General features: G+C 52.2%; 2 protein-coding genes across 3 annotated transcripts; one reads left to right on the forward strand and one right to left on the reverse strand.

Annotated features, from left to right (window-relative positions):
• The first annotated feature begins 580 nt into the window (after positions 1 to 580).
• On the forward strand, positions 581 to 6,771 carry LOC128905117 (solute carrier family 22 member 13-like). Its single transcript, XM_054190603.1, has 10 exons — positions 581 to 952; positions 2,083 to 2,186; positions 2,973 to 3,127; positions 3,244 to 3,412; positions 3,774 to 3,894; positions 4,488 to 4,582; positions 5,093 to 5,307; positions 6,098 to 6,206; positions 6,361 to 6,570; positions 6,702 to 6,771. The coding sequence occupies exons 1-10, from the start codon at positions 581 to 583 to the stop codon at positions 6,769 to 6,771; spliced, it is 1,620 nt and encodes a 539-aa protein (XP_054046578.1).
• Positions 6,772 to 11,757: 4,986 nt separating this feature from the next.
• On the reverse strand, positions 11,758 to 20,188 carry LOC128905452 (solute carrier family 22 member 13-like). Of its 2 annotated transcripts, none has more exons than XM_054191584.1 (10): positions 19,808 to 20,188; positions 18,609 to 18,712; positions 18,102 to 18,256; positions 17,391 to 17,559; positions 16,909 to 17,029; positions 16,221 to 16,315; positions 15,689 to 15,903; positions 15,103 to 15,211; positions 14,737 to 14,947; positions 11,758 to 14,205 (listed from the first exon to the last, which is right to left on the reverse strand). In XM_054191584.1, exons 1-10 carry the CDS (start codon positions 20,180 to 20,182, stop codon positions 14,110 to 14,112), a joined length of 1,650 nt encoding a protein of 549 aa, XP_054047559.1. In that variant the 5' UTR covers positions 20,183 to 20,188; the 3' UTR covers positions 11,758 to 14,109. The 2 variants fall into 2 exon arrangements, with proteins under 2 accessions (XP_054047559.1, XP_054047558.1); XM_054191583.1 differs by having other exon boundaries at positions 14,737 to 14,995; positions 19,808 to 20,179.
• Between the last annotated feature and the right edge of the window lie 88 nt (positions 20,189 to 20,276).

The raw sequence follows: 20,276 nt of genomic DNA on the forward strand, positions 1-20,276 counted from the left end.
GTTTTATGACTAACCAGAGTTTCTACATGGGACAAATGAAAACCGACAGCTTGGGACACAGCTGTCAAGACCAAGTCTTCTTGACTACCAGCCATATTTCCTGTTCCAGAGGAGAAGTGCTTTTCTGCTTCTCTTTCATGTAGTCTCCAGGATGGCCTATATATCCAGAAAGCCATTAATGAGAGCAGCAGATTTACTCTGGTTTCTTCACCACATTTAGGAAAATTAGCCCTCATTTGCAGAGTCACATCTTCATGTCTCGGACAAACACCTTGCGCTGCAGAACAGTCCTCCTTCAGGAGGCCTGGGGAAACACTCCAGGCTGGGACAAGAGAAGCTGTCTCCATGCTGTCCCCAAGAGTGGCACCTTTGTTCTGGCCCCAAGAACAGGGAGGGACTGGCTAGTGACAAAGTACACCCTGGAGGACTGCAGTATATCATCGCAATGGACAAATGTGCCGATACAAGTGCTCATTTTATCACACCTGATTAGGGGTTTAGTGCTCACATAGCTTAAACATTAATATTTGCCTATTTAAACACTGTGACCTAGTGCAGCCTGGCCACTGAGACAGTCACCATGACTGAATTTGGAGATTTTATAAGTGCTGTGGGGAAGTTTGGACTATATCAGAAATTGCTGGTACTGTTCCTCTCCCTCCCACTGCTTCTTAATCCTTTCCAAATGATTGGCCAAGTGTTCATGGTTGTGGATGTGCCACACCACTGCAACACCAGCTGGATCCGTGCCGTCGGCCCCAACCTGACCGAGGAAGAGCAGCTGAACCTCACCCTGCCCCGGGACGCGGACGGAGCGTACGAGCAGTGCTCCATGTACTCGCCGGTGGACTGGGACCTCGACTCCATCGTGGCGTACGGCCTGAATGCCACGGAGAAATGCAACAATGGCTGGGTGTACCCCGCAGCACAACCGCCGTCCCTGCTGACCGAGGTCTGTAATCACCTTTTGACGTGCTAGGGACGTGGAAGGGAAGGGATGGGCATGTTCTGTCCTGTAGTTTGGTAAGCCAATGTTAGCTGTGGTGCAGTCAGGATGAGATTTACACCAGGCACTGGGGGACCTTGGCTCCATCACACAGATCACAGCTGTAATCCTTGGGAGGTTGTTGCAGGAAGACCATGATGTAGATGCCCAGGGAGGCCACGGGCAGAGACAGTGGGGCTGTGAGTCCAGCATGTGCTCTGCCCACCATCTCTCTCCTTTCCAATGTCTCCTTGAACCCATGATGTATCTTGCCTTGAGGGACCTTTTGGGTCTCCCTGCCACAGTTTCCCTTAATCTTCACCCTGGTTCTCCTCATATCACCTTATCTGTGGAAGATATCTTCAAGGACTCGTTATTGATAGTTCTGTGACCTCCAGAGACCTTCAGGGCTGCAAGAAGACATTCTATGGGCTATGCAGTCGAGCAAAGGCTCTGTCTGTCAGCATCCTCAACTTCTCCCTCCATCAACCTCTGCTCCTCTCTCACCTTCCCTCATTCCTCCCTTCTTCCTTCTTCCCTCCCTCCCCTGGCATTTGCAAAGGCTCCTTGGGGTCCCTTTGTGAAATGTGTCCATTTCACAGACAGCTTCTCTAGAGGGTCCTCAGTAGCTACTGCACCCTTTCCCACTCCTATGCCAGTCCTCCTTTACCAGAGAAAACACTGGTCTCCTGCCCTCCTCCTCCTCCTTCCGCCCTGCCCTGTCTTTGCAGTTGGAGAAGCAAGCTGCTGGGACTCTTATCCCAAGGTCCCACTTTAAAAAAAACCTGCCAACCAGGAGACTCCCTTGGGGATTCCTGGGCTGGAGAGGTGTCTTGCAGGTCCCAGTGCTCAGGATATGTATACCATGATGAAGTGGCAGGTTGAGCACCTCATACACCTGTCCCATCTCTGACATGTGTGCTACGTGTACACCATGGAGGCTTATGTCCTTGGGGGTGGGTTCTCTGCTCCCAGGGGCTTGAGCGAGACCTTGGGCACCTAAGTCCAGGGTCAACCATGGACCAGAAGGGCTGCCCACACTCAGAAAGCAGATGGGGTCTGTCGAGAACAAAAGCATCTGTGTTTCCTTCCTCCAGTTTGACCTGGTGTGCGACAGGAAGGACCTGACCGACATCTCCCAGTCCGTCTACATGGTGGGGCTTCTCCTAGGATCCATAATCTTTGGAACACTAAGTGACAGGTGAGGAAACACAGCCACCTTCCCAGAGTTATTGCCTGGCACCCAGGGACAGCCCAGCTGAGAGTTCAGGATGTTCATGCATTGAGCGTGAAATACTCTCTCCACAGGACTCAGTCCCCTTGGCTGAGCAAGGGCATCTGGGGCCACCTGACATGTCTGTAGATGTCTGAGGGTTGAAAAGAGAGGGAGGCAGATACAGCTTTATCAGGGGGTGCTTCAGGAATCACAGGTGAGACACCTCAACTGGTGTCTCAGCTACCCAAGGGTGTCCCTAGGAATCCCAGAAACTTATGTTTGGACACAGAGTTGGACCCACATTCAGCTGAGGTAACCAAATGATGTACATCTGCTTCCCACGACTCTGCTAAGCTCATGGTGACACAAACCAAAGTCCGCAGCTCCCTACATGACACAGACACACAGGGGACATGGAAGGGAGAACAGCACAGCATGTGTACACAGTGTCTCACAGGGGAACCAGCACTACAGTCCATTTCAGTCCAATCCTCACTGCTCTCAAAAGAGGGGACATGGAGCCCCGTCAAGGGATGGTTCCTTTACCAGCAACTCTTTTTGCCATTGCTAGCACCGCAATGGGTCAGAAGTGGAGATACTGCTTTTCCTGATGGTTACTTCCTGGGATGTATAAAGGAGCTTTGTTCACATGGGTGTCAAATCTCCTCTGGTGTGAACAGTTTCCAAATTGCTGTGTATTGCACCTGGGCTTTTCCCCATCCCCATGAGGTCTTTCCAAATATCAACTGTGTCTCCTGTCTTTCTTCACAGGATCGGACGTCGGCCAGTCTTTCTGATCTCCATCCTCCTTCAGGGCTTGTTTGGTGTAGGACTTGCCTTTGTGCCCGATTTCTATGTGTACATGGCCTTCAGGTGTGTCATGGGTGCTTCGGTGTCAGGAATTCTCATTACTGACTTGTCCTTGGGTGAGTAGGATGCCCTTACCGTGAGGCAGACAGAAATGGCCTCACAAGATGCAATAACAAAAGATAACTTTGCCTGTTCAGAAAAGGGTGACCCTGAAACTTTGTTATTCTTCTAGCTACGGAATGGGTTGGTGCCTCCTACCGGCCAAAGGCAGTGGTTATTAGTCACTGCTTTGCCGCCATCGGACAGATGCTTTTGGCTGGCTTGAGTTACGGTATTCGCAACTGGAGGCTGCTGGAGATTGCAGGATCTGCTCCAATGTTTGCCCTTTTCTTCTACATCTGGTAAGCAGGAGCGGGGCAGAGCTTCTTGCAGACATGACAGCAGTGGGTGTGAGGGGTGGCAGTGAGGAGGCAGCAGCTCTGGAGCAGGTTGGGTCTTTCCCGTAAGAGTACGGATGCTGGAGGAACTTCTGCAGAGCTCAGCACATCTCCCTGGGGCACGGGACTCCGGAGAGCGGCAGCTGCTTTGCTTCAGGTCTTCAAATGTGGCCTCTGGGGCCTAAACATAGGCCTGGAAAACCTGACCTGGGGGGTTTCTCAGACCTATCCATCACCCGTGATGCTGGACGTGGTTGTAGGGATATGGGCTGTGAGGAAACTCAGCAGGTCACAGCGGTATCTCCTGATTTCGTCTCCTCGGCAGGGTGATACCAGAATCAGCTCGGTGGCTGGTGACAAAAGGCAGAATAGAAGAAGCTAAGAAAGTCCTTCAGAAGGCAGCGTCCATCAACAAGCGCACCATCCCACCAGGACTCCTGGAGCAGGTACCAATAATGGCACGCGCAACTGCTGCTTGTCTTCAGGGACTTTCCTCTGTGCTTGGGTTTGTAGCAGCCCCTGGAGCTGAGCTCATCTGATAAACATCTTTCCATGCCTGCTGGGGATGGTTTGGGGATGGCCTGTGGGTGACTCCAGCTTCAGCTGCGTTGTACCAGAAACAAGGCCAAGGAAGAGGCAGAGCTTCTGCTGAGGCTCAGCCTGGAGCTTTCTGGAGTCCACCTTGGGATATGGAAAGGACTCAAATGCTTCCCTGGCTTTTCTTCTGTGAGCGTTTCAGGAGCACTGAGGATGAGCCCCAAGTCTCTCTTTAGTTTCTGCTTTTCCATGCATAAATGCCTGAAGGGTTACCTCCTTGCCTACCTCAAAGTCCCTCCACTGGGGAAATGTCTATCCCAAGGAACCTTAGTCACCAAACTAGTGCGTTGGGCACCCAGAGCAGATGCAGGAGCCCAGCCCCAGAGCACTTTGGGCTCACAAGCCCGTCCCGCTGAGGCTTTCCTTTGACTGCAGATGGAAAGGGAGCGAGCCATGGGTTTCCTTTGCCTGGTTTGACTCTTTGGCTTTCTGCATTTTCAAGTTGAAGCCTGAGACAAAGACCAAGCCTGGAAGTGTTCTGGATCTCTTTCGGAAGAAACACCTCCGCAAGGTGACTTTAATCATGTCGTGCACCTGGTAAGACATCCCCTGGTTCCCTTTTTCCAAACTTGTAGATGAAGAAAAGAAGGGATTGAGGGTTGACAAGAACTGTAAGTTCACTTCATGTGATTTTTGGCATCATGTTTATGTATATGTGTTCTTCTGTTCCCTTTCCGTCTCCCCATACTGGACCAGATTTACCATGTCTGGGCTTGGGGTGGAGCTGATTACTCAAGATGCTGATGGTTTTATGAGAAAAGCTGGAGTAAATCCAGCTTTGGGCAATCCCTGGGCCTTGGAGTAGTTTTGTGCCCCCCTAGAAGTTCTGGGGGCAGTGTAATAGTTGCTGACCATATTGGGATCTATACTGCTTTATCTCATATAACTACATCCCACAGAATCGTCACAGGTGGTGACTAGAAGCAAAACAGAGATTGCTGGGTGTTTAAATAAGTCGTGTGCGGTCTAACCACCCTGATTTTTGAGGATAAACCTGTGGAAAATCCATCTGGTTACATGTTCTATTCCATTTTACTTGAATTTCAGGTTTGCAGACAGCCTTGTCTACTATGGGCTGAGCCTTAACGTGACAAGTTTTGGTCTGGACATCTACATGACACAGCTTGTCTTTGGGATAGTGGAGTTACCAGGTCGACTCTCCTGCATTTTCCTGCTGCAGTGGTTTGGGAGGAAGAAATCCCAAGCTGTTCTTCTGCTGCTCTCTGGCCTGATGTGTCTTATCATCACTGCCATCCCTGAAGGTGAACAACCTCTTCCCAACCCAAGAGCACAGCTGGGTGGAGCCCCAGCCAGCTCCATCCTGGGTCAGACCCCGTCCTCCCAGCCCGGCTGTGCAGACCCACGCTGGCTTTCAGGGGCTGAGCTGCCTCAGGTGCCGCAGCCCAACCCCTTGGTTGCCCTGCACTCCCAATGTGCTGGCTTCCCCTCTGTATGACTTTCTTCTCCTTCAGAGCTATGCCTGGTCCTTCCACAGCTCCTGGCCTTTGGCAGGCAGTGTCCATTACACACCATCACCCACTAGACACCACCACCTCCTCTCTCTGCATAGCAGAAGAGACCTTCTAAAAGCTGCCGTCTCTCACTTCTTTCGATGAATGGGAAAAGCAAATGCTCCCCCACTTATCTGTTTCTACCTTCACATTGCTGCAGTCCATGCCCTCACCCCTGCTGATAGTACTGAGTAAGGCTGAAACAAAGAGAGGGGCTGCACGATGCTTTCAAGCTCATGGATGAGGTATTTCCAACCGAGCACTCCCCAAAGACCTGTGGTAGCTCAGAGGCCCACTCTAGTTGCAGATTTAGGAAATGCCCAAGGCCTCAGGAGAAATCTGGGTTCTCTTTGCCAGTTATCCAGAGGGTATTTTCCAGGAGAGGGTGCACGGGGAACAAATTCCAATGGGTTAGGTGGCAGATTTGCTTGAAAAATCTGTTTGAAAGGGCTGTCCTCAGAAATCCCACTGCAGAGATCTTTGGTCCCAACTGAACCTTCTCCATGGAGGTCACAGTGGTGATCACGTCTCCTCCCCTCAGACCAGCATGTAGTGATCACCGTCTTGGCCACCATGGGCAAATTTATGGCCACGGCCTCCTTCTCCACCTCCTACATCTACTCCGCAGAGCTCTTCCCCACCGTCATCAGGTGAGATCTCCCCACACATCGGGGCTTCATTCCACCATGGCGGGTGGCAGTGGTGGGGCAAGAGCCTGGTTGTCCCCATGGCTGCACTCAGTCCCATGGTGGCCCAGGGGATGCCGAGCTCTGCCTGTGCCTCTCACTGATCCTTGCTCCCCAGGCAGACCGGCGTGGGGCTGTGCTCGATGTCAGCCCGGGTGTCAGGGGTTGTGACCCCACTGATTGGCCTCCTGACCCAGTACCACCGGGCCATCCCCATGGCCATCTTCGGGAGTGTGCCCGTGGTGGTGGGGTTTCTCTGCTTCCTGCTGCCCGAGACCTGTGGCGTCGACCTGGCAGACAATACAGGGGCAGCCACCACACAGCTGAGGTGGGTACCTGCAGCTCTGAATTTAAGGCAAAAAAAAAAAATTCAAAGGTGCAAATTTAAGCCAACAAGAAATGTATCAGAAACCAGGACGGAAAAAATATTTTCTCTTCCTCTTTCCTTCTTGTTTTCAGCAGCAGCACACTGGAAAATTTGTCCAAGAGAGACACTGTGTCCAAGAGAGACACTGCGAGCATGGAGTAAACTCAGAGGACATGTACAGAGGCTCGGAGAGCAAGTTATGAATGGTCAGGTGTATACTAAATGCCCAATCTGAACCAATATTTCCTGAAGCAGACCAGTGAGGCATTGCTGTCTGGAAACTGGTCTTTCAGATGATCAACAAAATACTCATGGTCAGAAGGAGAGATCTGTGTCGCTCTGCGTTTGGAAAAGATGCACTTCGAACCCCTCCTGAAACCCAGTCTGTTACGCCTGGCTGCGCGAGTCCCCCCCGACGTGTTTCCCGGTCCTTTGCAAACTGGTACCCGTGGAACCATCCCTGTCGTGTTTTACAGCAATAACCGATTGCCAGTAGAGTGGTAGTACTGGGCAAGCGAGCGCCGGGCTGCGTCCCTCCTGCACTAATCGCTTGGGTCGTCGGCCTTCTCCTCGGTCCAAGCCTCGACGTTTGATCAGGATGTCACTGAAACCCCGTCACACACGTATTTAGCTTCTATTTCTATGTGGTGTTGAATTGGAGTTTCTACATGAATAATATAAATTATACTCTGCGTTTGATAAGAGACACTTGTAATGCAATATGTGAATAATAAATGGTGTTGATGATTTTTTTTTTTGTTTGTTTGTTTCCTACTGTTTCACAGTTGGCCTTTGTAACTGCCATTGGCTCTGGAGTGTTTTCTACACAGAAGTTGTAAGCCTGTAATTTAACACACAGATGGAAACGTGTTTGGTTTCCATCAGCCACAAGCAATGCAGAAACAGAGTGTTAAAGCAGAGTGATTGAGTTCAATCAGAACTTTTTTTTTATTTCCAAGCCTCCTGATGAACAATCTATATTTATTTTCTCTTATGAGCAGCTGTGGAAGATTCCTGAATCGTGCCATATATGCTGCAATTCAACGTCACTTAAACTGAGTGGGCATCTGGAGGGCTTTCCCCAGACATGGTCAGCCTTTAACAGTGACCTTGGTTGGCTGCTGCCAGCTCAGCCACAACATTTTAGAGTCATGTCACGTAAAAAAAAGAGAAGGGTGGCCTCCTCTGCTGCTTCACTTGTTTGCAACAGGGAATGTATTCGGCACCCTTCCACTAAACTATCTCCTCAAACCACAGCATTGCATTACCCTTGGTCCAAGGAGAAGGCTGGTCACTCAGGTTTGTAACATCCTTTTGTTTCCAATTGCTTATGATGTTTTGAAGGCCAGCGTGTCCCAAGTTTGAGCCACACATGCCTGGAGGTGATATGCATTTTGTACTTTGGCTTTGGTGCACAAGATCTCCCCAAATTGCAAAGTTTCACATGGAACTTGACCATGGCTGGAGATGGGGCAGGGCATTTTCAGGATCCGGGCTTTGGCGCTGGCTCACTGGACAGAGTCATAAGAGCAGAATTAATGCTGCTTCTCCTCACCTTCTCGGCCATTCCCTGCTGTGTCCCTTTCTGCAGGCTTTGCTCTGGTCATGAACGTGGGGCATTCCCAGCGTGGGGGCAGGAGGAGGAAGAGATGTCCCTGTCCATGGCAGGGGGGTTGGAACTAGATGATCTTTACCTGACAATTCTATGATTCTATGATTCTAACCTAAATCTACTCTCTTTCAGTTTGAGGCCATTACCCCATGTCCTGTCACAACACTCCCTGATAAAGAGTCCTTCCCCATCTCTCCTGTAGCCCCTTTAGGTACTGGAAGGGGCTCTGAGGTCTCCCTGGAGCCTTCTCTTCTACAGACTGAACAACTACAACTCTCTCAGCCTGTCTTCATAGCAGAGGTGCTCCAGCCCTCTGATCATCTTCATGGCCCTCCTCTGCACCTGCTCCAACAGGTCCATGTCCTTCTTGTGTTGAGGACTCCAGAGCTGCACACAGTACTCCAGGCAAGGTCTCACCAGAGCAGAGCAGAGGGGCAGAATCCCCTCCCTCCTGGGGGGGGACCTGCTGGACACGCTTCTTTTGATGCAGCCCAGGATGCGGTTGGCTTTCTGGGCTGCAAGCGCACATTGCCTGCTCATGTTGAGCTTCTCGTCCACCAGCACCCCCAAGTCCTTCTACTCAGGGCTGCTTTTAAGCCACTCCCTGCCCAACCTGTATTTGTGCCTGGGATTGCCATGACCCAGGTGCAGGACCTTGTACTTGGTCTTGATGAACTTCATGAGTTTGCACAGGCCCACCTCTCAAGCCTGTCAAGGTCCCTCTGGATGGCATCCCCTCCCTCCAGCATGTCAGCTGCCCCACACAGCTTGGTGTCATCAGCAACTTGCTGAGGGTGCACTCAATCCCACTGTCCATGTCACTGACAAAGATGTTAAACAGCACTGGTCCCAGTACTGACCCCTGAGGAACGTCACTTGTCACCAGTTTCCATGTGGACATTGAGCAGTTGACTGCAACACTTTGAGTGCAGCCATCTAGTCAGTTCCTTATCCACCGAGTGGTCCATCCATCAAATCCATGCTTTTCCAATTTAGAGACCAGGATATCGTGCGGGACAGTGTCGAACACTTTGTATAAGTCCAGGTAGATGACGCCAGTTGCACTCCCCTTATCTACCAATGCTGTGGCAATCTTATAGAAGGCCACCAAATTTGTCAGGCACGATTTGCCTTTGGTGAAGCCATATTGGCTGTCACCAATCACCTCCTTATTTTCCATGTGCCTTAGCCGAGTTTCCAGGAGGATCTGCTCCGTGATCTTGCCAGGCACAGAGGTGAGACTGACCGGTCTGTAGTTCCCTGGGTCATCCTTTTTTCCCTTTTTGAAAATGGGGCTTATGTTTCCCCTTGATAAGCCACTAAGGTCTTGCACCTGCTCTTCTCAGCTAAACCACATTTTGTCCTCACCTTCTTTTCAGCCTGTTGGCTCCCTCCGCTTGGCTATGGGTGCATCCTCTTTCCCTTAGTTATCCCTTCAGGTCACCTGAGGCACTTTTTTACACTTTGCCCATAGCCTTATCATGATGAGAGCCCAAACATCCCATTATATGCATGCAAAAGTGAGTTTGCATTCTCACATCTTGTTGCACCACGCCTAGCTCGACTCTGTACTGTGAGCTCTATTTATTACAGCGCAGGACTATGTGTAGAGCAAGTACAAACCAGGACACAATGTCTTTAAGGCACAGCAATACCATTGGGCATCCTGCCAGTCCTGCTGGGCTGGGCAAAACATCACGAGTCAAACACGCCAAGGGGAGCTGATCCAGAGTGAGCCCAACCCCCAGCGGAGCGGCCGATCTCGGTGCAGAGGGTGTTTTCCTGAGGCAGGGCAGTGGAGAGACCCACCAGGAGCTGGCAGCCCTCATGGGAGACGCTGATGAGGTGTGGGCCTTGCCAGAGCAACCGTGACTACCTCCTGTCTATAAAAAGTAGCCAAGGGAACACAGGCAACCAGAAGCGCGGCAAACAGAGTGGGAAAATAGGGTGTGGGGTGGCAGTTTGCACAGAAGGGCATGTGAGAAGGGTGTAGTGACCCTACCACCTTAAGAGGTGAGTTCAATTGGTGGCTGTCACCCTCTCAGAAGGAGAACAGCTGGGGTATCCACCCAGCAGAAAGCCGTGTCCTCTTCACTGGTCAGAAAGGATGTGGCGACCCAGACAGAGCTCCCATGAAAACATGCAGCCATCTGGGTCTTGGACTCCAGGGAGTGCCAGAGCCTTTCACTGGTAGCAGATGGCACTGGTGACAACAGCTGTGTGAGATGGGACCAGATGGATGACCTGCTCAGGCTGGTGGCAGAGCTACGAGAGGTAGTAGAAAGATTAAGGAGCATCAGAGAGTCTAAGAAAAAGACAGACTGGTGGAACCATGCTCTGCCCTCCCTGAGACAGAAATGGGAACAACAAGCAGGAAAAACCCAAGACCAATGGGAATCCTGTATCCTCCCCCTGCCAGGCTGAAGGCAGTAGCTTAAAGGAGAAGAGTGAATGGAGACAAGGACATGGACCTCTTGGGAGTGGGTCCAGAGGAGGGCCACGAAGATGATCCAAGGGCCGGAACACCTCTCCTATGAGGACAGGCTGAGAGAGTTGGGGTTTTTCAGCCTGGAGAAGAGAAGGCTCCAGGGAGACCTTATAGCGGCCTTCCAGTACCTGAAGGGGGCCTACAGAAAAGCTGGGGAGGGGCTGTTTGCAAGGGCATGTAGCGATAAGATGAGGGGCGATGGTTTTAAACTAGAGCAGGGTAGGTTTAGATTAGGCATTAGGAAGAAGTTCTTTACACTGAGGGTGGTGAGACACTGGAACAGGTTGCCCAGAGAAGTGGTGGAGGCCCCATCCCTGGAGACATTCAAGGCCAGGCTTGATGAGGCTCTGAGCAACCTGATCTAGTTGAAGATGGCCCTGTTTAATGTGGGGGGGTTGGACTAGATGAGCTTTAAAGGTCCCTTCCAACCCAACACATTCGATGATTCTATGGTTCTAAGTCCACACTCAGGGCAGCAGTTGAAGCCCCTCCTTGCCCACGCCGCCTTCCCAGGTGCCTCTGTACAACAGGTACAAGGCTCTGGATGTGAATGGTCAGTCAATGGATGACGGTCCGTCTTCATCAGAGGTGCTGCCAAGGTCAGAAAGGCCTACTCCCTGCATCACGACCACCTCCACGAGGAACAAAAGGTGGGCTATAGTTGTAGGTGACTCCCTTCTGAGGGGAACAGAGGGTCCAATATGTTGGGCAGACTTCCCTCGTTGGGAAGTCTGCTGCCTCCCTGGGGCCTGGGTTAAGGACACCACTAGGAAACTTCCCAGCCTGGTACAGCCCTTGGACTATTACCCATTGCTGCTCCTCCATGTGGGTGGTGACGAAGCCACAACGTGTAGTCCAAGGGGGACCAAAACAGACTACAGGGCATTGGGATGGCTGGTAAGGGAATCCAGAGCACGGGTTATTTTTACCTCTCTCCTTCCAGTTGCAGGCAGCAACATTGGAAGAAACAGATGAGCCCAGTCTACTAATACATGGCTCCGTGGCTGCTGTCACCAACATAATTTTGTCTTGTTCGATAACGGGAGGGCCTACACGGTGCTAGGCTTGCTGGCATCAGATGGGATTCACCTTTCTGAAAGGGGGAAGAGGGTCTTTGCTCACAAGCTGGCAGGGCTCATTGACAGAGCTTTAAACCAGGCTTGAGGAGGGCAATATCAGGCTTGGCCGTGACAAGCTGCGGGACAACAGGCAATAGTTAGAGGGATGTTGTGCTAGCGAGGGCCTGCAGCCTGTTGCTGTGAGAAATGCTGGTTACACTGCAGCACACCTGAAGTCTTACAGAGATAAGCCAGGAGCTCCTGAGGTAATGGGAGCCACCAGGGAAACACCGGTGAAATTGCCCAAAGGAACTGAGGGGTGTTCCTCTAAGAAGGTGACACAGCCGACAAACCAGCTGACGTGCTTCTACACCAATGTACACAGCATGGGCAACAAACAGGAGGAGCTGGAAGCCACCGTGCTGCTAGAAAGCTACGACCTACTTGCCATTACTGAGACCTGGTGGGACAAATCCCGTGACTGGAGTGTGGCTATCCATGGCTACAGGCTGTTCAGAAGGGACAGACGAGGAAGGAGGGGCAGAGGCGTTACCCTCTACATCAAGAAATGGATAGGGTGTTAAGAGCTGCCTCTGAAGAATATCCATGATCCCAGCCCTGGAAACATCCCAGGTCAGGTTGGACGGGGCTCTGAGCAACCAGATCTATTTGAAGATGTCCCTGCCTATTGCAAGGGGAGTGGGATAGATGACCTTTAAAGGTCCCTTACAACCCAAACTATTCTATGATTCTATGATTAAACTGTTCAAGTGCTCTTCAACCAAAAGTGCACCGTCCAGTGGTCTTCAAACTAACCGGGTGCAGTGGACTAGATAAGAGCAGACGGAATGGATCTTCAGCCTACTGGAGCCATGAATGAGATAGAAGCCGAAGTACATCAGATGTGTCTGGACTCCTTTATTTTTGAAGTGAGCTGAAACAAAGAGTCTCAGAGCAGATTTCCTAAAAGGAGCCACAGTTCTCTCGGTAACTGTGCAGTTTGTTCCAAGCTCTTCCCTCAGCCTTTACCCTTCAAGACCTTATTTTCCATAAAGCCTGAAGGACACAGCCTTTAGCCTGTGCCAAGGAAAGAAGGCCTTCGGGCAAAGGACAGAGCTCCTCTATGCTCAGGGCCACTGAACAGGAGCACCACAGCAAATCCCTTGAAAGGCAGTGCCAGAGAGAAGATGGCACCACAGGCAGCCCCTCCTGGTGGGGCATTGTCGCACGTCACTGATTTTATCCAAAGCTCTGTCTTCATCAAACTGCATATCCATGAGATACATTGGAAAACGTGCAGGCAGGACAACAGGGAGAAGAAATAAAAGTCTCCTTTAAAAACTTCTTGACACTACCAGAAAATAGCTTTTGAACTGTTCACAGTCAAAGCTGTCACACCACAACTGGAAGAAGAAAGTTGTCTTGAGGGAAAGGAGATAAGGGGAGGTCAAGCACAGGAAAAGAACATGAGTTTTTCTCATAGTGTAAGACAAAAGTGGTCATAAACCATTTAAAGACAGAGATGGACATAGCAATAGAATAGAACAGATTAGAATAGTTCCCAGAAAGATTTGCATTTTCTTCTAAGAGGCCAACTGACACAACGTCTCTCAGTTTCCTGGAACAGACAAATTGATGTGGTCCTACACCACAGCCGGACAGCACGATTTTCGGTGCACAAAGCACCACGACATGCTTTCATTCAAAGCCACCAGCACGAAGGCGAAGATTTTGCTGTGTTAGACATCTTTGCTCACTGCTTGCTGTTTCTTTCGTTGCACCTTTTTTTTCTCACTCAGCTGAGCGTCTCAAATTTTAAAAAACAATTTAAAGGAGTGTTTTCCAGAGAGGATGAGAAGACCATGCCATACAGTCAAGGGAAATCACTCCTTCTTGCAAGTGTGAGATCGAGATTGTTTTCAGTGCTGCATCTGCTCTGGCTTTCTCTTCAGTGAGCTCAGTACTCCTTTGCAAGTCTATTCAGTGCTTTAGCAGGTGTCTCACTCAGACAAAGTTCACAGTCTCACATTCCGGAAGATGGGACAGAAAAGACGAAGAGAAAATGTTTGCATCTACCCTGGTTTCCGATTTCTTTCTTTGTTTCCTTAAATGAAAAGCATCGGGTTTTCTCCACCGAGGGCACTGTTGAGCACCAGAGACAGCATGCAGTGCCCGAGGACAAGCTATAGAGGGAGGTACAGGAAGGCAAAAAAGAAAAGGAAAGACAAGAACTGGCAGTGACAGCTTGAGAAGTGATGGTGTCCTGCAAATGGAGACCCTGCATGTCCTCAGTGCCAGCACAGCACTAGGTCGCCTTTAATTACAGCCGCTTGCAGCCCCAGCTAGAAGTAAGTGGTCTTGGTGTAGTCCTTGTCTTGGCCACCGTCTTTTCCTTTCATATGTCCATTTTCAGAGACGCTGTTGGCATTTTCACAGACCTAATGGAAGGGAAAAGAGTTAAAAAGCAAAAAAAAAGACCTGTTATGAGCTGATGGCAGCCTCCTCCGAGCCATGCAACCTTCGGCAACCTGGCATCCCATTCACCACGCGCTCTCTGGGCCCCCATGGACACCCTTCTCCCAGCAGGGCAACAAAAGTATCAGGGCGCAATTCCGTCCGGTCCCATGGGCAATGGGGTGCTGGGAGCTACGTGAGGCCAAAAGCCAGAGGACATGGCTACAAGGCACCAGTCATTCCCAGGGGAGAGCAGAGCGAGGCAAGGGAAGCACTGGCTGTTCCTGGAGTCCTTCCATCCCATGGGCATGAATGAAGGGATGACCACCATGGGCAGGGTTATGGGGGCTCCTCCCTGGCCCCCGCAGTGGGGCAGCCCCACTCCCTGCCCTCCCACCACTGTAAGCCCTCAAAGACACCCCCAGCCCCAGCCCATGCTATGCTGACGGCCTCCCACAGCACTGGCAGCCCATGTCCCTGCCCAGGAGGCAGAACAGGTGCCATGGGGTACCCACCTCAACTGGAGGGCAGCCATCCCCTGTGTCATCCGCCAGGTCAACGCCACAGGTCTCGGGCAGCAGGAAGCAGAACAGCCCTCCCACCATGGGGACGCTCCCGAAGATGGCCATGGGGATGGCCCGGTGGTACTGGGTCAGGAGGCCGATCAGCGGGGCCATGATCCCCGCTACCCGGGCCAACATTGAGCACAGCCCCACGCCGGTCTGCCTGGGGAAGCGAGGGGCAGTGGGAGGCACAGGCAGAGCTCGGCATCCCCTGGGCCACCATGGGACTGAGTGCAGCCATGGGGACAACCAGGCTCTTGCCCCACCACTGCCACCCGCCATGGCGGAGGGAAGCCCCGATGTGTGGGGAGACCTCACCTGATGACGGTGGGGAAGAGCTCTGCGGAGTAGACGTAGGAGGTGGAGAAGGAGGCAGAGGCAGTAAATTTGCCGGTGGTGGCCAGGACGGTGGTCACCATGGGCTGGTCTGAGGGGAGGAGAAGAGACTGCTGCTATGGGATGAGGGAGGGCCCAGCACCACTCGGGGAGGGAGGCCGGGAATGCATGGCGACAGCTGTGTCGCCTACAGGGAGCCATCGCCTCTGAACAGTGCTTCAATGAGGACCAAGGAACAGCTCTGGCCTGGGGGCCACCTTCAGCGCACTTTACATCTCACTTCCCCATGTATTAATTTTCACAGAGGACAACTCCGCTAACAGGGGGCCTACCAGGCTCAGTCCTACCCTCTCCTGTTGCAATTGGCAAGCAAAAGTTTGCTGATCAGAATAGGCCTTGGGGAGTTAACAAAATCCCTTGTGGCCGTGGCACCAGAATCAGCTCAAGCCCTGAGAGGTGTGAGTCAGCCTGGCTGGGAGGACAGGACCTCCACCAGCAAGGGAAGGGTTGGGGCTCTGTGCTTCCCTGTCCCAGAGGTTGTCCTCTCAGTATGAGAAGAGGTGTTCACCTTCAGGGATGCCAGTGATGATCAGACACACCAGGCCACTCAGCAGCAAGAGAACAGCCTGGGTTTTCTTCCTCCCGAACCACTGCAATAAGAAGATACAACCAACACGGGCTGGGATTTCCACTGCTCCAAACGCAAGCTGTGTCAGGTAGATGTCCAGACCGAAATTTGTCACGTTCAGACTCAACCCATAGTAGACCAGGCTGTTCACAAACCTGAAAGCCAGGCAAGGCGGCACTGAGAATACCTATTGGCCATGAGCAAATACAATATCGATCTCCAGTGACAACATTTTTACCAAGCCACATGATTTCCAAAGGGACATAAAACCAGACGAATACCACAGGACAGCCAAAGCTGGGATGGCTGTAACCTTTCCCAAAAACCACATGCCATCTAGAATAGCCAGAAACAGAAACACCCATCAATAACACCCAAAAAACACAAGGTGAATTTACAATTATGACTAACCAACAATCCCTTCTTTTCTTCATCTACAAGTTTGGAAAGAGGGAACCAGAGGATGTCTTACCAGGTGCACGACATGATTAAAGTCACCTTGCGGAGGTGTTTCTTCCGAAAGAGATCCAGAACACTTCCAGGCTTGGTCTTTGTCTCAGGCTTCAACTTGAAAATGCAGAAAGCCAAAGAGTCAAACCAGGCAAAGGAAACCCATGGCTCGCTCCCTTTCCATCTGCAGTCAAAGGAAAGCCTCAGCGGGACGGGCTTGTGAGCCCAAAGTGCTCTGGGGCTGGGATCCTACATCTGCTCTGGGTGCCCAACGCACTAGTTTGGTGACTAAGGTTCCTTGGGATAGACATTTCCCCAGTGGAGGGACTTTGAGGTAGGCAAGGAGGTAACCCTTCAGGCATTTATGCATGGAAAAGCAGAAACTAAAGAGAGACTTGGGGGTCATCCTCAGCGCTCCTGAAACGCTCACAGAAGAAAAGCCAGGGAAGCATTTGAGTCCTTTCCATATCCCAAGGTGGACTCCAGAAAGCTCCAGGCTGAGCCTCAGCAGAAGCTCTGCCTCTTCCTTGGCCTTGTTTCTGGTACAACGCAGCTGAAGCCGGAGTCACCCACAGGCCATCCCCAAACCATCCCCACCAGGCATGGAAAGATGTTTATCAGATGAGCTCAGCTCCAGGGGCTGCTACAAACCCAAGCACAGAGGAAAGTCCCTGAAGACAAGCAGCAGTTGTGCGTGCCATTATTGGTACCTGCTCCAGGAGTCCTGGTGGGATGGTGCGCTTGTTGATGGACGCTGCCTTCTGAAGGACTTTCTTAGCTTCCTCTATTCTGCCTTTTGTCACCAGCCACCGAGCTGATTCTGGTATCACCCTGCCGAGGAGACGAAATCAGGAGATACTGCTGTGACCTGCTGAGTTTCCTCACAGCCCATATCCCTACAACCACGTCCAGCATCACGGGTGATGGATAGGTCTGAGAAACTCCCCAGGTCAGGTTTTCCAGGCCTATGTTTAGGCCCCAGAGGCCACATTTGAAGACCTGAAGCAAAGCAGCTGCCGCTCTCCGGAGTCCCATGCCCCAGGGAGATGTGCTGAGCTCTGCAGAAGTTCCTCCAGCATCCGTACTCTTACGGGAAAGACCCAACCTGCTCCGGAGCTGCTGCCTCCTCACTGCCACCCCTCACACCCACTGCTGTCATGTCTGCAAGAAGCTCTGCCCCGCTCCTGCTTACCAGATGTAGAAGAAAAGGGCAAACATTGGAGCAGATCCTGCAATCTCCAGCAGCCTCCAGTTGCGAATACCGTAACTCAAGCCAGCCAAAAGCATCTGTCCGATGGCGAAACAGCAGTGAGAAATAAGCACTGCCTTTGGCCGGTAGGAGGCACCAACCCATTCTGTGGCTGAAAAGACGAATGAAGTTTCAGAGTCACCCATGCAAATTCCTTCCCCTGACACCAACAGGGTGTTTCCCCTGGAGAAGAGCTCTCCAGGAGGCTAGGAGAGGAGGCCAGCTGTCAGAGCTCTGGCATCAGTCACACATGTAAGTCACCAGTGTTCCATGAGATGCATCGCCTCTCTTTGTCCTGGTCCTGTGCAAGAGGACATGAAGCTGAGGTACGTTAGCACTGTCCTGTCTGCATCCACAGAGCCCCTCACTGGGGCAGAGCTGGGGCCCAAATCAATCATGTCCCAGAGCCATGGGGATCGCATTGACCTCCTGAGCTGGGAGGCTGTCCCCTTGCCCTCTTCTGGGCACTGGCATGGGACAGATGCTCCCCGTGGCTCTCGCTCAGCATTGGGGAGATGCCATACTGCCAAAGGGCAGTGCAGAGCAAGACCTGTCCTCACCGCAGTGTGTTTCAAGTCATACATGGTGACTTTTTATTTCTTTGCAGAGCTCTCCTATTGCATCTTGAGAGGCCACATCTGTCTGCCTACTCACCTAAGGACAGTATCGTCATGGTGATCCCTGACACTGAAGCCCCCACGACACACCTGAAGGCCATGTACACATAGAAATGGGGCACAAAGGCAATTCCTACGCCAAACAAGCCCTGGAGGAAGATGGAGATCAGAATGACTGGCCGGCGGCCGATCCTGGGGAGGAAGAAGGAAGACACGGTTGGTATCTGAGGAGACCCCAGGGAGATGGGGAAGAGCCCAGCAGGTTACACAGTGATTGCGTCGCCCCATCTTGAGGGTGATAAGGCTCAGACTAGACCCTGAGTTGACAGGTGAAGGACCCTGCGCACACTCTGTGCCCTTCTCCCTTCCACCCACTGTGTGGCCATGTCCTCATGGCACCTGAGGACTTTGATCAGGCTCCCTACTAGTGAGGAGCAGTGACATAAAGCCCAGGGTGCAGAGCCCAGCCAGGCTGGGAGCAGCGCGTCGCTCTGCGCACCACCAGCTTTGCACAGACCCTGGACGGGGGGTTGTGTCTCCTCACCTGTCACTTAGTGGCCCAAAGATCAGGGATCCTAGGAACAGCCCCGACATGTAGATGGACTGGGAGATGTCGTTCAGCTCTTTCCTGTCACATACCAGGTCAAACTGGAGGAAGGAAGAACAGGTGCTTTTGCTCTCAACAGGCTCCAGATGCTTTCTGATCCCGCTTCCAAGGACGTGAGTCTCCATGGTGTGTACATAGCACACAAGTCAGGGGTGGAAAAAGCCCACTTTGTGGGGACCACTCAGTGGTTCCCCTCTCCTGAGCACTGGGACCTGCAGGACTCCCCCCCCAGCCCGGGAACCCCCAGGAGAGCCTCCTGCTTGGGAAATTTTGCTTAAAGTGAGACTTGGGACAGAAGTCCCAGCACCTCGCTTCTCCTAGACTGCCTGTCCTCTCTCCCAAAGGAAAAAGGATGAGTGCGACGCATATTCCCGGGCCAAGCAGTTTCCGTTAAAGCGATGTTCTGCAGCTGCCAGCATCCAGAGGGCAACTGTACAAAGAGTCACACAGGGAAGATCAGGTGTAGGAAATACAGAGAGGTCAGAGGGCACTGAAAGAAGTTTAGCTCTGCTCACTGCAGCATTCCTGGTGTTGCTGAAGCCCCTGGTGACAATGAGATCTGTGGCTTTGCAGGCTCTCCTCTCCTCATCAAACCTGGTACCTCCACACAGAGCGAGGAGCGGTGAGGAACTCGATCTGTTTGCGACAACCTTGAGCTGGAGTCTCCACGCTGAGACCCCGAGACAGACACCCCACAGCCGCTCGCCCTGATGGCTCCCCAGCGTGTGTGAGAGCAGAAACCAAGCGCTGAACTCTGCCTCCTTCCCCTGGCCAGGGTGTCCAAAGCACAAAGCTGTGCACGGGGACAACTTGGAAGGTTACCCTCAGCCTGCAGAGGGTCAGCTGGGGCAGGTAGAACCCAAAAGGTCCCACCAGGAGTGATTAATCTCTCCACTGGCTCTGCCTGTGGCCCCACGGACATCCATATTGCAGCCCGCCTGCACGCAACCTCTCCAAAACCACCCCTGGGGACTGGGTGGTGGAGCCAAGGTCCCCAAAATGCACCTGCTGTAAGCCTCAGCCCAGCCCACTTGCACAATGGCTGGCACCAACTTCAACAGAACTGCAGGGGAGGGCAGCCATTTGTGTGTCCCTTCCCTTCCACGTCCCTAGCACGTCAAAAGGTGATTACAGACCTCGGTCAGCAGGGACGGCGGTTGTGCTGCGGGGTACACCCAGCCACTGCTGCATTCCTCTGTGGCATTCAGGCCGTACGCCACGATGGAGTCGAGGTCCCAGTCCACCGGCGAGTACATGGAGCACTGCTCGTACGCTCCGTCCGCGTCCCGGGGCAGGGTGAGGTTCAGCTGCTCTTCCTCGGTCAGGTTGGGGCCGACGGCACGGATCCAGCTGGTGTCGCAGTGATGAGGCAGGTGTGGGACCATAAAAAGTTGGCAAAACTGGTGGAAAGCCACCCCGAGGCAGGGAAACAAGGTGAGCAGCACCAGCCGTTTCTGAAAAGGCCCAAAATCACCAACCGCTTTCAAAATTTCCCCGATGCCTGACATCATTGGCAGCAGAATCTGGAACTGGACAGTGCTGGGACAGACTTTCCAGGGAGCTAGAATTAATGTTTAAACCTAAGATAAGCACTGCAGTTATAGG

The sequence above is a fragment of the Rissa tridactyla genome, chromosome 2 (assembly GCF_028500815.1).
Source record: "Rissa tridactyla isolate bRisTri1 chromosome 2, bRisTri1.patW.cur.20221130, whole genome shotgun sequence".
NCBI lineage: Eukaryota > Metazoa > Chordata > Aves > Charadriiformes > Laridae > Rissa > Rissa tridactyla.

Bases quoted from the DNA above. Each gene is read 5' to 3' on its own strand.
- LOC128905117 (XM_054190603.1), top strand. From the start codon at position 581: ATGACTGAATTTGGAGATTTTATAAGTGCTGTGGGGAAGTTTGGACTA. The intron at 3,128-3,243 runs GTGAGTAGGATG...TTATTCTTCTAG, and splicing joins CATTACTGACTTGTCCTTGG to CTACGGAATGGGTTGGTGCC. The intron at 4,583-5,092 runs GTAAGACATCCC...CTTGAATTTCAG, and splicing joins TTAATCATGTCGTGCACCTG to GTTTGCAGACAGCCTTGTCT.
- LOC128905452 (XM_054191583.1), bottom strand. From the start codon at position 20,179: ATGTCAGGCATCGGGGAAATTTTGAAAGCGGTTGGTGATTTTGGGCCT. The intron at 15,904-16,220 runs GTAAGACATCCT...CCTGGCTTTCAG, and splicing joins TTAATCATGTCGTGCACCTG to GTTTGTGAACAGCCTGGTCT. The intron at 15,212-15,688 runs GTGAACACCTCT...TCCTCCCCTCAG, and splicing joins CATCACTGGCATCCCTGAAG to ACCAGCCCATGGTGACCACC.